This window comes from Poecilia mexicana, unplaced genomic scaffold, assembly GCF_051168715.1.
Source record: "Poecilia mexicana isolate PSO_F unplaced genomic scaffold, ASM5116871v1 scaffold_7, whole genome shotgun sequence".
Classification (NCBI taxonomy): Eukaryota; Metazoa; Chordata; class Actinopteri; order Cyprinodontiformes; family Poeciliidae; genus Poecilia; species Poecilia mexicana.
Window position 1 is genome coordinate 30,665,968 of NW_028263376.1, and position 22,568 is coordinate 30,688,535.

The window sequence follows — 22,568 nt, forward strand, 5'->3', positions numbered from 1 at the left end:
AGAGACGAAGACAAAAGCACCACACACGTTTAAAACCATGTTTCCTTTTAGTTGTCCTTCACTATATATGGCACATTGTGTTGATCAGTCACAGGAAATATGTTGGAGTTTGTCATTGTAACATGAGTCGATGTGAAAAAGTTCAAGCGTTAAACCTATGACAAATCTTGTTTCAATTTACACTAAATATGTTCATTTTCTGTCCTTTTCCTTTCATTCAAGACCAGAAGAACACGATATTTTTTTACAATTAAAAAAATTACAATTTAAACCTGCTTGAACTCTGAACTATGTCTGAATTCACCCCCAAAAAAATGCCAATAAAGGTCTAATTTTCAGGTATTTTTCATACTAGATACACTTGAAGGAAGTCCAGTTAAGATCAATTCTGTCACATCAAACATTCATCCTGCCCTTACTTTTAATATTTTTAAGTAAGCTTGTTACCATGGTTTTAACTTTATACTCTAAATTACCCAAAACATTATTTATCCTTTGATCCGTGACTCATGCTGTTCACAGAAAGGCTCACCCACATGCAGTTCAAATGAACTCTAATAATCAGCACAGACTCCAAACATGGATGACACATTTGGATACGACTCACTAACGATCTGATGAAACTCAGAATCAACCAGTCTGGTCAACCCCAGCAGATGATCCGTCCGTACAGGCCTAACCATACAGCAGTCAGTCATTTTAATATCTAAAATACCAACATTTGTATATAACTTTACATTTTGTCCATCTGATGACAAGACAAAATGCTGGTTTAAATGTTCAAATATCAAATCAGATGATCTGCACTTCACTTACGTTTTTACGAAACTGGTTTATTTGTATTCATGAGCAAATAGTTTTATAAAGTTTCAACCTTTTTTGCTGTTGTTGCTTTTCTTTGAAATTCTCAGTTAAGTAAAATCCTGAAAACTAGTTAGCAACAGCTCTGCACACCAATCAGCCATAATAACACCATTTTATTGACATATGTGCTTGATTTGACCTTCATTTAAAAAACAATATGACCCTGTCAATCCTATGAAAAGAGAAATTAAGTCAAATAGACGGCAGAGTGAAAAACAAAAAATATAGGATGTAGGTGAATTTGTCTATTTTCACCTCCATCCATCCCTCTTTCTATCCCTCTCTTCTCGCTCCTCCTCTCTGCCTCAGCAACCTCCTCTCATTTAGGGACTACTAATCCACCGCCCAGCTTAATCCCTCAAACTGCTCACACGCACAGTTTCTCTGCCCTCCTGCACACTCTCTTTCTCCCTCACACTCAAAAACCCGATCACATTCATCAGGTATAAACACACTCCAGGAGAAGATCAGGATAGATCCACTGCAAACAGCTAAATATTATCTCTGTGTGAGTTTTTTATAAGCTAACCTTATCTAATTAAAAAGCCTTCATCATCTTCACGGATTACTAGACGAACAATACTGTGGAAAGAGCTCCACTCTCAGATTTTCCTGAAAGCAGATATCTGACACCTGACAGTTTAAACCATAATAAAGATAACTACACACACTGAATACTTAGGATCGGAGCTGCATGAGCAATCAGTCAAAATGTGCTAAGAACATGCAACTCTATTGTTACATCTAGCAACTTTTCAGAGCAGTCGAGTGAAGTTTTTTTTTTTTTTTTTTTTTTCTTCAAACAAATCAACTATCAAATGTAGAAACTTGTTTTTGTGTTATTTGAGACTTGGCGACATTGGCTAACAGTAAGAGCTGCCGCACCTCCAACACGCTTACAGGTGGTCGGTCTGACAGCAAACCCAGCCTGCAGTCAGGGCAGAAAGGAGACCCACTTCACTCTGTTTCCACACTGCAATTGAATCATGAACGCACAAAGCTGCCAGTGATCCGTCTCTGGATTACAAAGGATGTAAATATAATATGAAAATCATTTTTCATGTTGCGGTGGCACTCAAATAAATCCCTAAATTTGATTCACATGGCCTCAGTCACCGATTCTCCTCCTCCTCTGTGTGTGCCTCTGATAACTACTTTAGATTATACCTGATATTATGCAAAATTGATCCTTGTAGCTTCAGGTAAATATTTACATTATTAAATTATTTGTAGTTCTGAACATATTCAAAGTCTTCTTAATCACTTTTTGTCTCACCAAGAGTGATATTCCTTTATTCTACTGCCCAGATCACACAAATCTGCAAATTAGTTAGTGATGTCATAGCGACTTCTAGCGTCTTTCAGGACAGCCAAGAGCTACTTTGCATGCTGAGTAGCTGGCAACAATGGAAATTGATGGCGCCATGAATCATATGGTGCATTCAGTTTACACAAGAATGTCGAAATTTCCAACCATCTGGGTGGTAACATCAAAGTCGCCATAGGAGCAACCCCGAGTTAAACATCCAACATGGCTGCTGCATGTATGAAACACAGTCAACGTTCTGCGAAACAGATTATTTGGTTCTCTTCCTGACTTGGACTCCTGGGTTTAAAAAAACAAACAACTTTTTTTGGAAACAATTAGTGGATTAAATAATGAATCTAAAATTAAATCAGAAGGGAAAAAAATGTTTAGTCTTCCAGTTGAAAAACTCAGCAAGAAATCTTAAATAACTTTACCAAAGTGTAGTTCCATCCCACTGGTAATATATTCTAAGTAATTCTGTATATTTTGATGAGAACAAATCAATTATTGCTTTGACATCCAAACAGAAAAAAACTATACAGCCTGGGTCTCTTATGTTTCATTAAACAAAGCACGTATGTTTTTCCTCAGCTACACATACTGTACATTGGATAGTAAGAAATGAGTGTAGACTTGGACAGCGTGAATAATCCCCATCTGTTGACAGACCATGAAACTGTGTCCGTCTCACTGGTTTATACACACAATTCCCTCTGAGCCTAAGAAGGTTGACTGCCAGACGCAGTGAGGAAAAAAGGCATTGTATGTATTGTCTGTATGAAAAAGCCTTCTGGTGCTAATGTGAATGTTTGTATTAAGTAATATTAGAAATTCATTTTGCTCTTTCAACAGGCTTAAATGAAAATTGTTCTGTCCAGTAAATATTTCCGAACCTGAGTTTTTTTTTTTGTTGTTGTTGTTGTTGTTTTTTGTTTGTTTGTTTGTTTGTTTTTGTTCTACTGTTGCAAAAAAATGTGTTTCTATTTGTTGCATGGCTAAAATGCCTTGAATTGATGTTTTCTGTAAACTGGGCTAAAAGTGATTGTTGTGAATGCCATCATGACAAATGTTTTATGTTTTGTTGATTACGTAAGATATTAAACATGTCCTTTTTAGCCAGTCCTCAGTTAAATATGACATTCAAAATAGTCAGGCATCTACAAATATCGCAAATGATCTTTAAGCGAGATGAAAAAGAAGAAGACTGAGGTCAACCACATCACAACAAATGTGACTTAGTAAGTAGAGTGAATGTGACAACAGCAGCTGGCTACTGCTACAAATGGTTTAAATGGGACGATTTCCTGTTTGTCCAACCAAAGTAGTTCTAGTCTTTGGTTCAGACACATGATGCATGTCAAACGACACAGCTCTACTAATTTAAATTACAGAACGGAGGTCTAAATTTTGGAAAAGCCACTGCCTCTGAAAAAAATTACCAACAATCATGTTCTCGCAGCAGGTTTTATGGCAACACTTCCAATATTTTTTATGGCGATACTCTATACAGTTATGACAACCATGCTGACTTAGTAAGAAAACAATGAGAGAAAATTTGAGATATTTTAGTAGCACTGTATAAGGACATCGTTCTCCTTCACCTTTGTGCTAATGAAGATGATGTGCTAGTGATGAGCAAATGAAGAGAATACCTCTTCTGATTTCTGCTACATGTTTCATTTTTGTAAAAATGTACCATTTCAGCTGGAAACAGTATAATACTTAATCACCCAAATTATTAACTTGCTCAATAGTTTCTCTATGTAATTAAACTTGCGCCTCTGTCTGGATCACAACATTAGAAATGTGTCTAATTTCTCGAAGTATGAATAACTTACATGACACTCAGTCCTGTTGAAGACGTGGACTTTTCCCTGCACAAATAGCCTCGACAGACTTTGAAAGTCAAAGCAGAGAGAGCTCATGGGTAAATAATAACAAGGCTTGATCCAATTTTAATGACCCAGTTTCAGGGACCTGGTTCAGACACCCGTGTCAGTGATCGTCTTTACAGAGACACTAATCCAGACAGAGCCTGCTAATGTTATTAGTCGCACCGGTGCTTTTTGCTACTACAGCAGACAAGCAGGACCATCTTGGAAATTATTGTTTTGGACATGTGGGTATGGATCAGGAAAACAATTTTAAAAAATACTGCTTCAGATACAGCTTAATTTCAAATCAGTATGTCATTTTAGTGTGACATACTGACTCTGATGTGAGACAAATTCATCCATATTCATTTGTGTAGTGATAAAATCTACTTATTTGTAGTTTGAGGTTATAAAATTGGTATATGGTGGGTAAAACATATAAACAGTTATTTTCATCTCTGATTTCCTCTTTGTCATGACACATAAGCAACTTAATATTTGTACGTCAGCACATGCATGCAGGCGGACACCTGTCTCAAGAGAACAATGAAACCCGACGCATCTGTCCAAGTATTTCCGGGAAACGTTTTGATGAAGTTCAAACACCAATCCTATCACTTTCATATAAAAGCCAAAAAACCAGAAATCCAGCTAATGAAACAAGGTGACACAAACAGCAAGCAACCAATGTGTGTAAAAAAAAAAAGAAATGGAAGAGTTGCCATTTTTGTTGCACAGTTAACTCCGGCAGAGTCTACTTTTTCACATCTGTGTCTTTGATAAAAAATAAAATCTGACACCTAACATCCTAAGAATGTGTAACATCAAACTTGCTTCTGCATGGTCTCATAGCAGATTGATTAAAAAGAATGCTCAAAAAGAATAAATCCATTTTATCACGTATCTCCAATATTCCAGTATATTACAAATGTACTTACCATTTTTTATAACTATCTCCAATGTAGTAATTTGCAAAGATCTGTTTTCTGTACACCTTGTACTAATAACTAAGGTTCAATACACAGATGAAATCAGCTTTGTGATAAACCTACCAGCATCTATGTTACTACTCACCAGTTCTTGGTTTGTAGAGTTGGAGTCATCTCCAGGAAAGGGAATGTAGATGGCTAAGGCCACGCAGTTGGCGAAAATAGACAGGAGTATAAATATATCAAATGGTCTGAAAGAAAAATGTTAAGGAAAGAAATATTCACATTCACAGTGTCACATTCTCAGCATCAGTAACAAGTTTTTTTTAAGTCATACTTAAAAAAAACTGCTGTGCTGGTGCTGCAAACCTATTGGTTTTATTATCTTTACTAACTTTTCCTTCGGTTCAAACAGCAATGGGGTAAAATCACTTTCAAAAGGTAACAGGAGAAATCTTTACTTCAAAAAGTACTTAGGGTGTGCAGCAGTAATAACCACCTGATTCTTGGATATCTTTTTTATCTGTTGGATATTTTGTGGTACTTTGTTGCAGTGCTTCGTCTTCTCATGCATTAACTGAGATATTGCAATGCCAGCCTATTCCCTATGTCAGTGACTCCATTCACCGCAGTATTCTTTATTAGTCACTGCAAACGAAGCAAGAATGGCACACATAATATATCCTGCAAAGCTATTGTGTTCAAAGTAAAGACACCCACTGCTTCCATGCATCTTCTGGTTGAAATTCATTCAGATTCTAGATCATCTCTAAAGGTCAGCCTTTAATGAATGTGGCACCTCCTGACAAAAAGATACTTCCATTCCACCAGGCTGATGCAGGCCCTTCGGATCGGGTTGTTGAGGGTGAGGCAGAACAGCGCTCTGGGTGGCCGGCTGTTGGTGGATCCTCCTTGCTTTTTGCTTTTGGCATACTGCTGTCTCTTTCTCTGTGCGAGTGAGCCAACAGGAGCCGGTCCAGAAGTGCAAGCCGAGGGACGCGAGTCCTTCTCAGGCGTTTCGACGTCATCCTGCGCTTGTCGAGCAGCAGTGATGGCGGCATGCCACGCAAGCACTGGGCTGACAGCAGAACCAGAGCCACCTGGGCCCTGACTACTACTACTCGCCCCAAGGAGCCCACAAGAGGAGCCGATAGGCTTGCCAGTGCTGGCCGGAGCCTGAACGGGCTCTGGAGAAGGGAGCTGGTGGAGGCTGGTACGGCTGTCAGACCAGAGCGCGGGAGTATCACTGGAAGGAGTGGTCTTTCTGTTGCTGGCATATTGTGCCCCTGGAAAGACAGGGTGGAAAACAGACGGGAATGTTTTGAGACAGTTTGCAGGACAAAAATATAATAACGGAGCTGTTTGGCCACAAAGGACAGAATTATGTTTGGAAAAAGCCAAGTGAGATTTTTAAAACCAATACACTAAGTGTTGAACATGGTGATGATTGTACCTTGTTGTGGTGCTTTCTCACAGCCAACTGGATGGAAAATACAGAAGATTTGTTTGTTTCATCTCATATTAACAGCCTGCCTGATATTAAAAATTTGGAAAGGTAGGAGTTTTGGAACAAAAATCCCAAATGCACCCTAAAACTGATCTTCATCTGGCTGACTAACATTAAGCTTTTGAACCAAATCTCCCTCAATCATACAAACACAAACAATTTAAATGAGCTCTGAAATATGTATATTTCACCCCATATGGATAATGCAAAAAGATTTTTGATAAACAAGTTATTCTATTTGAAATTCATTAAAGCTTTTTATGAAATGAAACGAATTGATCACTGTAAATCATTGAAGCCTCCAATTCAATGGTATTTAAGGCTTGAATGCCTCAGTAAAAAAGAAAAACAGTAAACGGAAAACAAACAAAAATCATCCAACAAGGCTTTTTTTTATATATATAAGACAAGAGCAAAATAAATGTTTGTGGCTTTGACGTTCTTGATGCGGACCGGTCACTTTGCGCAGCTTAAGGGATTATCTGTATTTGAGTTTCCACATAAAGAAAGATGCCAGAATTTAATTTGAAGGTAAGAAAAAAATAAATAAAAATAAAAAAATTGTCATCCCATAAACAACTAAATTCAACTTCTGCATTGTGGAACAATTCTGTCTTGCACTACTGTTTGCTAGAAATGTGCTCACGCATCCAACAGGAAGCAGTCCAGAAATAAGTTGGCAGAAAAGGGAACAGAGGAGGAATGGTTCAAAAGGATTACAGAAGAGTAGGAGAGTGGGACAGCCGGCGTGACTGAGGGAGGCAGTCGTTAAAGTCAATGCAGGCCACGAGCGAAAAAAGACAGTGCCCTTGACAGTTTGGTGCACTCCACAAGAGAATCACACCCCATTTCTACTGTCCAACACTTTATGTCACCAAAAGAAAACATTCCTGGAAGAATATCTATGTTTCCATCTCATGATCTGACCCATGCCAAAGGAAAGAGAGAAGGGTCAAAAAAATGGATTTCTGAAAGTTTCAGTAAAAATTGAAATTTGGTGCGTGAATAGTTGCAAATTCTTTGAAACTGTTAATTGAGAGTAGAGAGGTGTATATATGGGCTATTTGGTATGAAGTTCTATCAACGTTTAAAAACATTTTGGTTCCAGAATCCCAAAATGGTTTGGAACTCGCACTCAGAGTTAAGGAAATTGAAAGCATGCATAGCGTGTATTTCTGACCAAAGATTTTAGTACCTGGAGACTTTAGCAATCGAAAGAACATTAAAAATGAGGAGATTCAACTTACATGGCCTTGCAAAGAAAACAAATGTTACAATGTAAGAATGCTGGCCAAGCAACATTTGCTAGCATGCATCATATATCAATATTGTCAATTATTGATAAAAGAAAATGTTGCATTCGTGAATATTTTTTTTTTGCACTAAATGTAAGCATTTGTTTCTAAAGTAAAAATTTTAATTAACCAAGGGGTTTTCTGTAATGCAAAAGTGATACCCACTCAAAAAAATATATACATGTACATATCCCTTGATTTTGAAAATGTCATACTTGTATCCAAATTGCATGGATATGTATGAATATCAACTTATACAGACTTTTTTGAACATCCGGTGCAGATGTGGAGCTTGCTAAGGATGAATCAAACGCAGAAAAATCCAAACAGCAATAAGCCCATGGTAGGAAAAGCAGTAGTGATCAATATGTTATATATATTATTTTTAAAGCAGTACGAAGAACTGTCATTGTTTTAAATAAAAGCAGATTATGCTACCTATTTTGTCTAAAATCTTTTTGACACCTTAAAATAATGTATTTTTACTCAACTTTGCATTGCTCTGAGAATCTCATTATATAAAAAGCCTTGACATATGTTGATCCAACTTTGCATACAAAATGAGTAACTATATATATATATATATATATATATATATATATATATATATATATATATATATATATATATATTAAAAGAAGTTGCTTAAAAAGTTTATTTAGCATCTCTATGTTCTGCATTGCATACAATTCCCAAACTCCCTTCACTTTCAATTGATCATGGCATTATAACTAATATAATCAACCATTTTTTTTGGCTAACATTTCGCTTGGAGCTGAAATGTTAAAGCAACGCTTAAGAAAATACATTTAAATGCAGATAAATATTTTTCAGAAATTCATACTAAGAACCTATGGGCATCCTCTCAACAGGAGGCACGACTCGGATAAAAATCTGATAGGTAATGGGGACAGCCAGGGAATAAAATCAAACTAGCGCTCTCGCCCCCTCAGCGCTCCAACTCTCCTCCTGCTCTCAGCGCGCAGCAGCTTTTTTTTTTTTTTTTTTACCTTCAGACTGTTCATCCGCCTCTTGCATCCTCGAATCCACATCGAAAAAATCCGTTTCAAATCCAACTCATCGTTGGAAGGAACCCCCCTGAAGACGACGAAGCGAACCCGAAGCGGAGGCGCTAACCTGAACTATAAAAGAAGATTTTCGGAGCGCAGACCCTGAGAGGAGCGCCGAACATTTTCGCCACACATCCGGGTGCCTGCCTGGCTGCACACACTCAGCCGCGCATCCGAGAGGACTGACTGGCTGGCAGCAGCAGCGGCGGCCAGTCAATCCGCTGCTGTCAATTATTCTCACTGCGAGGCTGGGCGAGAGGGGAGACCTGTGGAAAGTTGGAGCGACCAGGACAGTGTGTGCGCAGAAAACGCGCAAGGGTGCAAGCCTGAGAGATGCATCTACATTAAAAAAAAAAAACAACATCCAATACTAATTGTTTTACTGTTTATAACCTGAAGAAAAAGACAAAGTTTACTCCTACGTAGAGTTTTGGTGAAGGGGTGGGGGGTGGAGGGAGGCATTGATGGCACTGGAAAACTAATATCTGGTGTCCGTGGCTGAATTACGTCATCTAGTATTTTTGTCTCTCCTTTGTAAATACGCACTATGTTCCAGGTATTAGACTTACCCCTCAGGGGTCTCCCCCTTATAATGAACGGCATTCTGTCACCTCGCTCTCCTCCCGGGCCTCATTGCGCCGTTTTCTGTGCTCACTCGACGGCGATGCAGAGGGGAATGAATTGTTCAGAGAGGCTCTGGTGGAAGGTTAGCAGTGATTGGATTACCTGTGCCTGCATTGAGGATAAAACAGTTTCACCACAGAGGGGTAATCCTGCGATTATAATCCCTGCTCCAATGTTCCCCAGACTAGAGAACCAGGGCCAAGCAAGTGGGTCTGGCAGTCACAATTTAATGACATTACACTTATTTTATCCCTCAAAGTCCTGCACTGTCACTGTTGTTGGAATTGCACTTCCACTAGGAGGCATGAAATTTGGCTTATATTTTAAACAGCACTAACACTGGTTTGATTATTTTTATGTTTTATTGTTGAAAAAGATGTAGCACTTCTTAAAGATCTTTGGTGTAATAACAGAAAAACTTGGTATTTTTATTTATTTATCTTTCAAAATCCTGCATTTGCATTTTAGTGTTAAAGTAATTGAATTTAATATATTTTATGTGGACTACATAATCATTTAACAGTAACAGCATATTTGGAACATCAATGGTACAATTTCAATCAACAAAAGTTAGCAGTGATGACTCTGTGAGATTAAATTCTTTGGGGGTTCTCTATATGTTGCAATGTGCTGAATAAGAATCAGGTTTAATGGCCAGGTTTGTGAGCTTAAACAGGGAAGTTGACTTCAAATATGCTCAGTGTACATATGTTACATATACCGGTAAATATAAAAACATTAGAGGAAATTTAAAAAATAGAACAACAGTAATTGCATATGTTATTGTCCAATATGTTTGGTTATAACTATGCAAATATGCACCTCTTGTTTTGAGGTTTCTACTTTTAATCTATAGTTGAAAGAAACTACTCAGGAATGCTGGAACTTTTTACACCCACAAGGTGGAGCTTGTTTGTTTAATCATCATGAACAGATCATCCCTCTGTTTAGAAATTCATTTTAGTAGGGATTTGCAACATGCAAACAAAATCCACTGATAAGACTGAACTTGTTTTGTTGTTTTAAAATACACTTGTATTAACAAATACGCTATGACAGTGTTTCCCAACCCTGGACCTCAGGGCACACTGACTTGCATGTTTTAGATGTTCCCCTGCTTCAGCACACATGATTTCAATTGTTGACTGATTAACAGGGTTTTGCTGAATTGCAATCATCTGAATGGGGTGTGTTGAAGCAGGGGAACATCTAAAACATGCAGGTCAGTGTGCCTTGAGGATCAGGATTGGAAAACACTGCACTATGATACTTGCAGGAGATATCAATGTAAGATATGCTTCAATAAATAATTCTGCCTTCCTGACTACACTGATTTATTTACATTATTGTTTTAAAAAAGTGCACCAACATTACCCCCATCATTGTCCTGGAATACTGAATGCCCTTAGCAAGCAAGCATGATGTCAAAATTCACAGTGTTTTTTTTTTTTTTTTTTTTTTTTTTTTTTTTTTTTTACAAGATTAACTAAAAATAATAATCTACATACGCGATCAAATTACTTATTAATTTACCTTTTCGTGTTATTTACGCGCTATGGAAAACAATTTCTGAAGTTAAAAGTTCTACTGCTCTTTTGTCATTAAATAAAGGATTCTCCGGGGAGATTTTTGGACGCCACTATTTCCGGGTACGGCGGAAGCTGCAAGTGTTTGGAGAAAATCCGTCCGAAGATGGAGACTTTAACTGCGGGACATATGATGAGCTTAGCTGCTCTACAGAGACAAGACCCGTATATAAATAAGCTGCTGGATGTTACCGGTCAGGTAGCTCTCTACAACTTTAACTCCAAAGTGAACGAATGGGTAAGTTTGGGAAGAATGGGCAAAGCTAGCTACATGTTTATGTAGCATATTAGCTATTCTCTCTAAAATAAAAATGTTTAAAGACATTTTAATAAATCATGTTAAAATTTATCCAAGCAGCGCTGGTAGCTGTCGGGTTCGACCCAGATTCTTTGTCTTGTACTCCAAGGGAAATACGTACATTATCGGCGTTATTAAGCTAACCGAGTCTCGCTAGCAGCAGCTAACTGTAGCCGCTCTTTTTTTTTTTTTATTCACCCGCTTTGAGTTTGCTTTTATTGTTCCTGACTGAGACTGCATGTTTTCTATTTTAGGAGAAGACTGAAATCGAAGGAACACTATTTGTCTATTCGAGGTAAGAACACAAGGTGTTTAAATACAGAATCACGAAGGTTGTTTACTGGTGTTTGTTACGTCGCCTTAAGCTGTCATTTGACGTATTTAGCGCACGTGTGCAGGCCGCTGCACTTGTAAACAACAGGGACATGTGATGGAGTCGCCTACTCCTTCAACATATAGTCTGTTGGAAAAATATACATGATAAAAAAAAAAGGTATTTTCCTGTTTCAAGTGTACACAGACGCAACATATTCCATGATGTTCTAACTTGTAGAACAAAGATGAGATCTACGGTGTCCCATTTGATGCTTTTTTGTTTTTCATGTTCTTTGGCTTTGGAATAAATTTGTTGGAAAATATCTTTGATAGATTGACAAATAATTGGTTTCCACATACATCGTGTGTGTGTGTGTGTGTGTGTGTGTGTGGAAACAGTACGGTTGTACTTAAATATTTGCATAAAGTTTTGTTTTCATTTCATTTCAGCTAGATGAGAATATATGTGAAAGCCAAATGATTTTTTTCAGAACCTGGTAAACAAGTTTATAGTGATATGATACATAAAACCTTTGCATTGAAACGCATTGTAAGTTTTGTCATGACTTTAGATGTCTATATTTGGTTGGGTTGAGCATGAAATAAAAAAACTTGTAAATTTATTGAGAAAATATTAGGAGTTTAACAGTGCACAAATTCAAACCAAGAGCTTTTTGGTACGGCTTTTTCTGTTTTGCACACATGCGTACCAAACAAATGCAGTGTTGTTTTAAAGCTGACAACACTCCGAAAGACTTGACTACAGCTGTCTTTATAAATCTGCTGGACGATAAATTATCCCTGTAAACAGGGAATATTGTTGTTTTGAGACCATATATTGATAACTATGATGGCATAGTAATGCAAGTTTGAATTCTCAAAGACCAATAAGCTAATTTGTAAATGATACTTAACACTGGAACTGGAAAATATTCAACATAAGTGATTTTTATAGCATCTGTCCTTTTTGAAGGTCTGCCTCACCTCACCATGGCTTCACCATCATGAATCGACTGAGTACAGAGAACCTCGTGGAGCCCATAAACAAAGATCTGGAGTTCCAGTTGCAGGATCCCTTCCTGCTCTACAGGAATGGCAACTGTGAGTGTTTTGAGAAAGAAAATGTATACCAAGAGATTTCTCAGCTCGAACAGATCTCAAAGGTTCTAGTCAGTTTTAGTTTTTCAGTCATCAGATGCGCTTCTTGTTTCTTGATTTAAACTTCTTTTACTGAGATAACAGGTTTTGGAGTGACCAAAGTAGCTGAATAAAGGTGATTGCACAGTTCTGCTAATCGCAAGAAAAAAATTCACTGGTTTTGAAATATTTCCTGTTATAAAAACAGACACTCCTGATGTGTGGACACTAAAGAAGCACTCATGTCTGACTGCAGACTTTTGAAAGCCTTTAGCTCAAATAATTAATTAGCCGTCTCATTAAAAAAAGACAATAAACAAATGCTATAAATCTGATTATAACTGTGATAACGTTAGCAGCAGGACGAATATTTGTTCTCTTCTGTTAATGAAAACTATTCGATATTTATTTTAAATTTCCTCAAATATAATGAAAAATGATTTTTTTCCTCATTGTTATCATGCATTAAGAGTCTTTTGTGTCTGTCAGAGTTAAAGCACACACAGTCACAGTCACACTGGTGTTAATGGTTTACCTCTGAAAAGGCTAGACAAACATCTTCCCACCGTCCGGTGGAACATCTCTCGCCCATTCTGCATGAAGTCATCTTTGAGTCTCCTTGAAGCATTGAGGAGGAAGACCTTGTTATTCATGGCTGTGGCTCGCCATGCAGCAACTCCAGCTTAGTTTGGCTGCTGCTGTCTTCCTGCATTTGGGAAAGAACCAAGCCCTCACCCCCGAACTTTGACTGGGGCACCAGATTGCTACTTGATATTTATCCTACTGTAAGTTGGTGTCAAATCAGGGAAATGGAAAGTAAGAAAGTCCCTCAGATCTTCAGAAAGTAGCTGACTGCGCTGCCTCCAAGGTAATCTATTAGAAGTCTGAAGAGAAGTTTCATCAAAGCAACGAACAAAGAGTTGGATTGCTTTCCCATTTGTTTGCTTATGAGAAAAAACAGCATAGCCAAGGTGAGGGTTAAAGTAGACTGCTCCCCCTTTGGACTCGGTTTTCCCATCAGCCTCGCTGGAATGGACGACATGATGCGGGAACTCGCCGGGTTTCCAAATCAGCAGCTCCTCTTATCGCCTTACTAGAGAGTGAGGATTGTTTTTGTAATTCCTCTTTGGTTTTGATCCATCAGTTCGCCTTGGCTCCAGATGCAGGTCTCTCACTCTCTGGTCTGCTGTTCATCTGCTTCTGTAAATGTGTAGCTGTTGGAACAGATTCCTGGGTTGTGACCTTAAGATGAATTGTACAAAGTCAAAAGTTTGCAGAAGAAGAATCGGTATAAAAGAGCAGAGTGTCGAGAAGACAGAAGGTGGATTCTTCACAGAGATTTTGATAAGGATTATTTGAGTCTAAATCCAGTCCCTTTTGAGTGCCATTGAACTAAGTGCTGCAGGCTGCAGTGTGTGTTCAGAATTGAAATATGCTGTTGGAGAGAAACATGGACTTTAAAACACTTGTTTACATCTTTTCATATTCCCTCTGCTAGCAGGAGGGAGCACAGGGAGGCAAACACTTGGGTTGCTAGGCTAGCACAGCCTCAGGAGGGTCTCTGAGTACACCAGCATTTTGTCACACAAATAACAAAATTGTTCTGTTAACTAATTATTATTACTTTGGTGAAAGCAGGAAAACCTTCAGTTTCCTTTAAATGCAGGTGAAGTTTCTTCCTTTTTTGATGATTATTTTGGAGTGTGGAAACTTATTCCCTTAAACAAATCTGAATTTTCATCTAATCTTTAAATATTTAAGTCTAGATTTATGGCTCCACAGATGTTTTCTTTCGTTTGTCTGGTATTTTAAAGTGCAGAGCTTTGTCCGGTGTACTGCTTCTCCTGATATTCAGTCATAGTAAACATTTTCTAAAATGAAGTGTTTGTGTTTTCTGACAGTGGGTATCTATAGCATTTGGTTCTACGACAAACGGGACTGTCACCGCATCGCCCAACTGATGGTCAAGTAAGTAAGAATATTCATTTGTGTGCAATTATCATTAATATGAGACATTTACCTCTTTGGTTGGATTTATTCAAGCAGTATTAACTCCTCCAGGTGACAAAAAAGCTTAAAAATTATACTTTTCTGTAAATTAGAATCTTTGAAATAGTTTGGAAATTCATCTGTAAAAGGGTTAACCATATTGCATACAGAGTAAAACATTTGAAGCATTTATTTCTGTCAATTATGGCTGACAGCTAATGAAAACCCCAAATTCAGGTCTCCAGAAAAGGATTTAAAAAAAGTTACTCTAATGTTATTTCACAAGGAAGACTGTGTACTTGACAGACGTCCAGGAAACATCAACAACCTCCACAAGGAGGGTAAACCGCAAAAAGTCACTGTTAAAGACGCTGATTGTTCACAGTGCTCTGTCCAAGACTGTTAATGAAAGGAAAAAGTGTGTTAGAAAAAGGTGGAGGAGTTGCAGGGACAAAAAGACACTTAAAGCAAGTAAAACTCAATCAAGAAGAGATTCTCAAGCTTTGAACAGCAGGTTGGGTCAGTGCAGGTTTTATTAAAGATATGGACTAAAACTATCACTCTGTGTGTTTTGGCTTTCCTGAATCGGAGACAATAGAAATTTATTACTAAGGATAAAAAAGGTTGGGCTTTTCTTCTGGTAAAAAAAATTCCTTTTTGTAAGATGAGAGTGAAATTTGGAATTTACAGAAAGAGAGACGTCTTCAGTCCAAAGTAAGCATATCTGTCTACTAGGGCATTTTATCACCCTTCATGCTTCCTTCAGCAGACAAGCTTTATAGAAATGTTGATTTCATTTAACTGGAGCTCTTGGCACTTGCCCACACTCTCAAAAAGTACCAATTCCAGCTACAATACCCGTAGCATCTTAGTGCTTAACCTGCCAGTAAACTGCCTGACCTGAATGTCAGAGGGAATCTAGCAGTTTTTTTCAGTAAGACATAACAAACCCAGCAAAGCAAACGAAGATGAAGGCCAGCATGTAGCCATTCCATAGAGCTGAGGCAGTAATTCATGCAAACCCCAACCAATTATTGAGTCTATAAACTAGAGCAGATGGGTGTACTTTTGAGCAGGATGACATTACTGCGTGTCCCTTTTTATTATTGATCTGATGTAGTCGTCTAAGTTTCTTAGAAACTGAGTTTTGGGTTTTAGTTCTTGTTTGTAACTGGAAATTAAAATGTAATTGAATCGCAGTGTGTCTGATGAAACTATTCAAGTTTGACATTTTCAACATAATTACTTGTAGAAAAGAGTGGAATCTTCCTTTATTTGTCCTTCAGCAGGAAAATTCACATTCATCAGCAGCAAATTGACAGGCTAGTGTCAATAACGATAATACATCATCAGTCATTCTGATTTGAAATGTACATGCGCTGCCTCAATCCGTTCTCCAGGATTGTGAAACAAGAAGCGGACCACGCCCTGAGAAAGACCCCAGAGAGGGTCGATCCAGGGAGAACCAATGGAGTCGTAGAATCCCGACCCATCGACATCCTGGAGCTGCTCAGCAAAGCCAAGGAGGAATACCAGAGGGTGAGGGAGCACTGCATGTTGCCTCATTGTTTCTGTTCATCTTTACAGGATAACATTCTTACTGTAAAACCTATCAAATAACAGTGAATGTCTTTATAAACACCAACACAGACTCTTAAAAATATGTTTTCATGTTACTTGATATTCTCTGTGATATGAAAAATTTGATTATTTTAGGCATAGCAGCCACTGGACACTCTACTAAGGAGGTTTTTTAACATGTATTTATTTTATTTTTTTTCTGAAAAAAAGAAATTCTTATTTTGTCAAAATGGATGTAATGTCCAAATGCTGCCAGTAGGTGGCAACAACATCTAAATAATTATAGTCTAAACCAGTGGTTCTTAACCTGGGTTCGATCGAACCCCAGGGGTTCGGTGAGTCGGTCTCAGGGGTTCGGCGGAGCCTCTGCCGCGGAGGTAAAGACACACCTGTGTAAAGTCGTGATGACGCCCCGCTTTGCCGTCACTTGCTGCAGAGGATCACATTACATTGCTTAGCCAATCAGAGCTGCGGAGGAGCAGTGATTGAAGGAGCACTGATTGTTACTGCCTTTTAGAGGCAGTAACGACCCCAGTTGTGATAACACCTCCCAGTGCCGTGGGGGTGGTAATACAACCAATATAATTGCATTACTAAATCAGAATACCACAAAGTCATTATTATTTATTAATTTTTCATTCTCTTAAGAATGTAGAGCTAATTAAATGATCTAAACAAAACCTTAAAGTGGTTCCAGTTTCTCTCGATGGTCAACCTGTTGAAACTGTGGCACATTTTAAATACCTTGGGTCGTTCCTGGACAGACGGCTCAACTTTGTTGAAAACACTGACTATATTTTGAAGAACTGTTCTCAGAGACTCTACCTTTTAAGAAGACTTAGTGATCACCCCTATGTCTTGAATTTGGGGGTAAAAAATCCTATTTTATTTATCACTACAGAAGAGTTCAGTGAAACTGGTGGGTTTGGTACCTCAAAAAAGGTTAAGAACCACTGCTGCTCTAAATAGTTTCTAGAGGTTTGAAAACTATTTGATTGAATTGAAATATGTCCCATGTCTGGAAAAGCATCACAAAGAAAATGACACCTGTCCCATCCTTCTCAAAGGATGGGACAGGTGTTCCCCCATGTTGGCTTTTGATAAACTAAACTTAAGTTTAACTCTGCATGTCTTGTGTGCTTTGAAGGCCCAGAGTGGAGAAACAGATGTGTCTGCAGAGTTGAATGTGAAAACAAGCAACAACAAGGCTCCAGAACCTGCACACAGTACACATCCAGCTGAAAAGGTTTGTTTGTTTATTTTTCCAACATTTGCGTTTGGAAACACCAAAGTTATCTACCAGAGCTGGTTATGTTGCAGACTAAAGCCGGCCTTCTTGAGAAGTAATTTTAATAACTGAAATCAAAATGGAGCCGTTCTAATTCCTGAAAAGATTTATTTAAATGAAAATAGCAGAAGTGACAAAAGACAAAAATGCCATCATCCAAATGGTGCATAAAGATCTGGGGTTTTTTATTCTACATATTTTTCAATCTTAAGTTAATGTAATTCAAATTAAAATAAATATGAAATTGTTTGAGCAGTGGTTCTTCAGAAGTCAAAGTTGGATTTACACCGAGGTTAAATTAGATGCTGATTTGATGACTTCTGAATGTTCTATTTCTGTAAAGGCTGCTGAATACAAGCACTCCACACTTTTCAGAATTGTATTTGCAAACATATTTTGAAGCCCTTCATAATTTTCCTTTCACTTCACAGTTTCTCCTTTGTCTTTATCTGTGAGATAAAATCTGCGATTGTATCGTATGTATGCAAGTTTTGTTTGTCTTGCACCGGTCACTGATTTAAGCTAATCATACTGCACTGTCTACCACCCAGAGCTCTCACACCATGGTGAAGCAGATCACTGTCGAGGAGCTCTTTGGTTCTCCGCTCCCTAAAGAACATTCTGTGCAGAACGCCGCCTCATCCTCTTCCTCCGGCGACCTCCCTAACGTCTACGTCCAGAATCAGCCGTATCCCGCTGCAGCTCACCAGGCTCCTCTCCTCACCCAGCAGTTCTCAACCCACGACCCCGGCTCTCGCCAGCAGCCACACGGACCTGCTCACATCCCCGCTCCCTATGCACTCAATCCCAGTCCTGTCTTCAAACACATGGTCCCCATGCCAGACCCCCAGCCTCACTGCTCCGTCTCCCCTCTGCTGATGGCTCCAGCTGGATCGGAGCATCACAATAACCTCACCGCACCCGCAGCACCTTCAGCTGCCTTTCTGGGACAGGACATTGTTGGCTCTCTCAAGCCAGCAGCTTCGTCCATGAATTCCGGCATCCACAAACCCATCCTGGCTCCCAGCTTCCTGCCGAGCACGCTGGTCCCCCCTCACAGCTTCCAAGAGCCCAAGAAGGACGTTTTCTCTCAGCCTCCCAAACTGATTGCCCCAATGTCTGTGAGTTCAGCTGTTTGTTGTTTGTCTCTGGTAACTGATGCTCTGTCAGTATTGGTGTTTTAAACCTTTGTTTTTTCCTCTCAGGCTATTCCTATGAGCCCTGGTCTCGCTGTTCCAGGCTCAGATGGTTCAGTGCTGCTCTCCCCAAGCGCTTTCCAGCAGACTACAAGTAAAACCACAACAGTACCGGTCATCCCGTCCGCCCCTCCGGATCCATCCTCTGCTTCTGGAAGAGCTGCAGAGACTCTGCAGGCCCCCTGCAGTAAAACCCAGCTGCAGGAGACTTTGATACACCTCATTAAGGTACTGGTCATCTGGGATGGGTCAAGCAATCAAAATAAGACCAGTTTCCAGACAAGCTTATGATAACTGTCTGCTTATTGGCACCTTCAGTAGCCAATAATAGTAGCATGTCCTCATTCTGAAAATACAAAAAAAAATTACTTTATACATCTATTCAGCTGTGAAGAACAGGTTATTTTTAAACAAATTGCTCATTATTGGTATTCTCATAAATCCATTTGAAACAATTGGGTTTGAAACATTTTCATTAATTTATGCTTTTTAAGGTTGATCAGAGTTTCTTGGGGCTTTTATTCGATAATCCACCGCTTCCTATTGCTCTGAATTATAAATTTGACACAAAGGTCTTCTTCCAGCCAATAACTGCCATATTTATCCCTCCATTACACACAGAGAGCAGCACTGAAGAGAAGGTAAGAATAAAAAAAAGAATAGTCTCCAAAGCCTTGCTGCCAGTGACCTGCAGTAAAGAGTTACCATCACAAAAATAAACATTTGGAGTTTAATAAACCGGGATGGTCAGATGAAACTTTTTTTTTTTTGCTTTCTATGTTTCTCAAAAGGCACTGGGGACCGTACAGTATGCGGCACTATGAACCCTTTAAAGTAAACATGTTGTAAAAGTTAAATGAGAATTTTTTGGAAACAGCCAGAAAACTGAAAATGAATTGTTACCGTTTCCATGGACACTGATCCAAAACACATGACCGGATCAGCTCAGCTTTCCCTTTTTCCATTCCCATCTAAGAGAAGCCCACTGGACTCGATGGTCCAAACTTGTGGAAATTTGAAGTAAAAGATGAATTGCTTGTTATTGGCAAAAGAAAAGTTGTGCACAGTTTTAATAATAATTTTTTAATGTAGAATTTTGATGTTGCAAGTAATAATTGAGCTCAAATAAAAAGGAGGATTCAAAGAAAAATGAGTGTAACTTTATGCTACTGCATAAACTTTCATTATAAGGCTTTTTAAAAGGGGTGCCACATTTTAATCATTCTACTTTTGTTTTGCTTCCTCCTCCAGAATGACTCGGACTTCCTCAGTGCCATTCATGACGCTTACCTGCAGAGCGTATCCAAGGACTTCAGCAGCATGAAGCTGTAGTCCGGCTTTAAGCGGACAGGATTTCAGTGTTGAGGCCTCTTTCTGGCCATGGAAGAGGACACATGATTTTGGGAGAAAACACAGGATGAGCAGGCAGGTTTGTGACGCACGGCACACCACATTGTCTTTTTTTGGCACTGGTTCGTGTGCCAAGGATTGTTACAGGAAAGCCGCGCAATCTATCCCCGGAATCTCCTGTTACCCTGGATCAGTAACCAAGGCAACACGAAGGGGAGAATATTCCTTCTCTACGTCCTTCAGCCGTACTTTCCAAATATGGTGAATCTGGTTAAACTAATGGCCACTTCTTCAAGAAATCCAATTACAGGAAAGGGAAGAATACAGTGGACGTTTATTTACCAAAAAATTAACTTTTTTTTTTTCTTTTAGAATAAATACCTTTCCTTTTCTACCACGTTGAAGCAAAAAAAAACATAAATTATGAATTATTCTTTCAGCTGTTTTTTTAAATTCAGGTTCAGTGGTAGAATGTGTTTATAACTCCTAATCACACAAAGCCCCATCTTTGCATCCTTTCTTTCCTCCAGTTGTTCCTTTTGTTTTCATCTTTGTTTGCTGTTGCCTCTCCTCCACCAGCTAAGCTCTCAGTGCTTGACCTTTGACCTTCTCGGTGGGGGGGGGAAGACTTGTGCAGTACACAAAAGATTCAGACCAGCATTGTGAGATGCTTAAGGAAGGTACTACAGAACTAGATTTATATGAATTTAAATATCTTGTGCAAAAAAGGGAGAAACAAAAGTCATGTTGGTGTTTGGATTCCTGTTTACATTCATCCTCCTACAATCAAAACGCATAAGGAGAAGTTGGAGCTGAATTTTCTGTAACAACTTCATTCTCATTTCTACCCGGGAGGCGAGTCGTTAAAGTTTGGATTGGATGACATAAACTTCTCTCATTTTTTGTTTACAGTTTGATTTCAAGTAGAGAATTAAATTCTTCTCTTTGCCGTAAAAGACTCCTCCAGTAAATCTAGCGGTGAATCCTGACAGGAATAGTGCATCCAGTGTGTCTAAGTCACAAAAAAAGTTTATTTTGCAGATGTTTTATTCCAGAAAAACTTTCTCTGCATCAGTTGTCACAACATAACAGACATCCTGGATCTTTTTCCCTCTAAAACTCTGGATGTTAGTTTGCAGGCTGTGATTTATTTACCGAAACAAACAGTGAAGCAATGTATTTTTGTAAGCAGTATGAAAGTCTGCCTTTTTTATATTTTCCTTTATTTTGTTTTTCTTTATATTTTGAAAAATCAGAAACATCCTTGAATAAATTGAGATTCTATTACCTGCTGCATAGAGATGTGCACAAAAATCTCTAAAATAAAATAATCTTTTACTGTATTGGCTTAACCTCACTGAAAAATTAAGAAACCTTTACTTTTTTTAATTTTTTTATTTTTTTTAACAAAATTACAAGTGCCACACTTATTGACATCCCTAATAATTACAATTCTGTACAACTGAAGCTTTTTTTTAAACGTATGATTTTGCTTTTTTTTTTAATTGATCAGAGTAGGAAATATTCATAGTAATGAATACCTTCCTATTTCAAGACCCAAATTTTCTTAGTCACTGTTCAAAATGGGAACTAAGAGAAAATGCCTTTAAACAGAGTTGCAACTGACTACAAGACATTCTCTGTTCTCCTAAACCCACCTGTGTCTAAAACACTGGAAAAAAAATTGGAAGCTGGATGAGGAAACTGCAAGTAAAAGAAATTAAAAGTTCACATTTGAATAAACTGCAAAAAAATTGGCGTAATAAATTACTAATTTAAAGAGAAAAAAAACAACCAATTCCCACTCCATTGTGTTCCTCGGTATGTTGCTACAGCAAACTGTTTTTAATACTTTTTTTGCTCATCTTTACCAATAATTGTGGCGTAAAGCCTTTGTGACATCATGACTTGAATGTGTTTGCTATCAGCATCAGCTCTGTTCTTCAGTGCCGTTTTTCTTTTTTTAATTAAGCTCAAAGATACAAAGTTAAATATGTGCAGCCTGGAACAAACCAGATGTCGGACGATTTTTTTTCGGTACTAAGTGGAAATCTTGATTAAATGAGTGCTTTTTTTTTTCCAGTCCATCTGTTTTAAGATTTCTAACTAAGGAACAAATATATGAACCAAGTGTCATATTTAAGATTTTAAGATCATTATTTATCATTCTGGCCAGAGTTGTGTTTCTTGGGTAAGTCATTGCAAATTAAGTATTTTTTTAGGTTTGTCATTGTGCATAAGTGGACATTATACATATTTTGTGATAATAAAGATCTGAACCCACCAATGTGTGTGTGTACATGTGCTGCTTTTTGTCTCCTTTAAGACATTACAAAACTGAACTTTTTTTTTTTAC

At 38.3% G+C, this 22,568-nt stretch overlaps 2 protein-coding genes across 3 annotated transcripts in view; one reads left to right on the top strand and one right to left on the bottom strand.

The window, feature by feature from the left end:
- The window catches only part of cacna1db (calcium voltage-gated channel subunit alpha1 Db), a 72,113-nt gene extending 58,652 nt beyond the window's left edge, over positions 1-13,461 (bottom strand). Inside the window, exons 1-3 of one of the 2 annotated variants that reach the window (XM_088007449.1) lie at positions 13,344-13,461; positions 5,794-6,262; positions 5,122-5,227 (exon numbers count right to left, since the gene is read on the bottom strand). In XM_088007449.1, the coding sequence (XP_087863575.1) occupies positions 5,122-5,227; positions 5,794-6,262; positions 13,344-13,461 (693 nt within the window). Of the gene's footprint in view, positions 1-5,121; positions 5,228-5,793; positions 6,263-8,788; positions 9,699-13,343 lie in introns of those variants that run through there. The other variant, XM_088007448.1, reaches the window with a different exon arrangement.
- dcp1a (decapping mRNA 1A) lies at positions 10,588-22,499 on the top strand. Its single transcript, XM_014990884.2, has 9 exons — positions 10,588-11,296; positions 11,611-11,651; positions 12,645-12,772; positions 14,710-14,776; positions 16,198-16,336; positions 17,526-17,624; positions 18,218-18,787; positions 18,872-19,090; positions 20,114-22,499. The coding sequence occupies exons 1-9, from the start codon at positions 11,165-11,167 to the stop codon at positions 20,192-20,194; spliced, it is 1,476 nt and encodes a 491-aa protein (XP_014846370.1). The 5' UTR covers positions 10,588-11,164; the 3' UTR covers positions 20,195-22,499.
- The last annotated feature ends 69 nt before the right edge of the window (positions 22,500-22,568 follow it).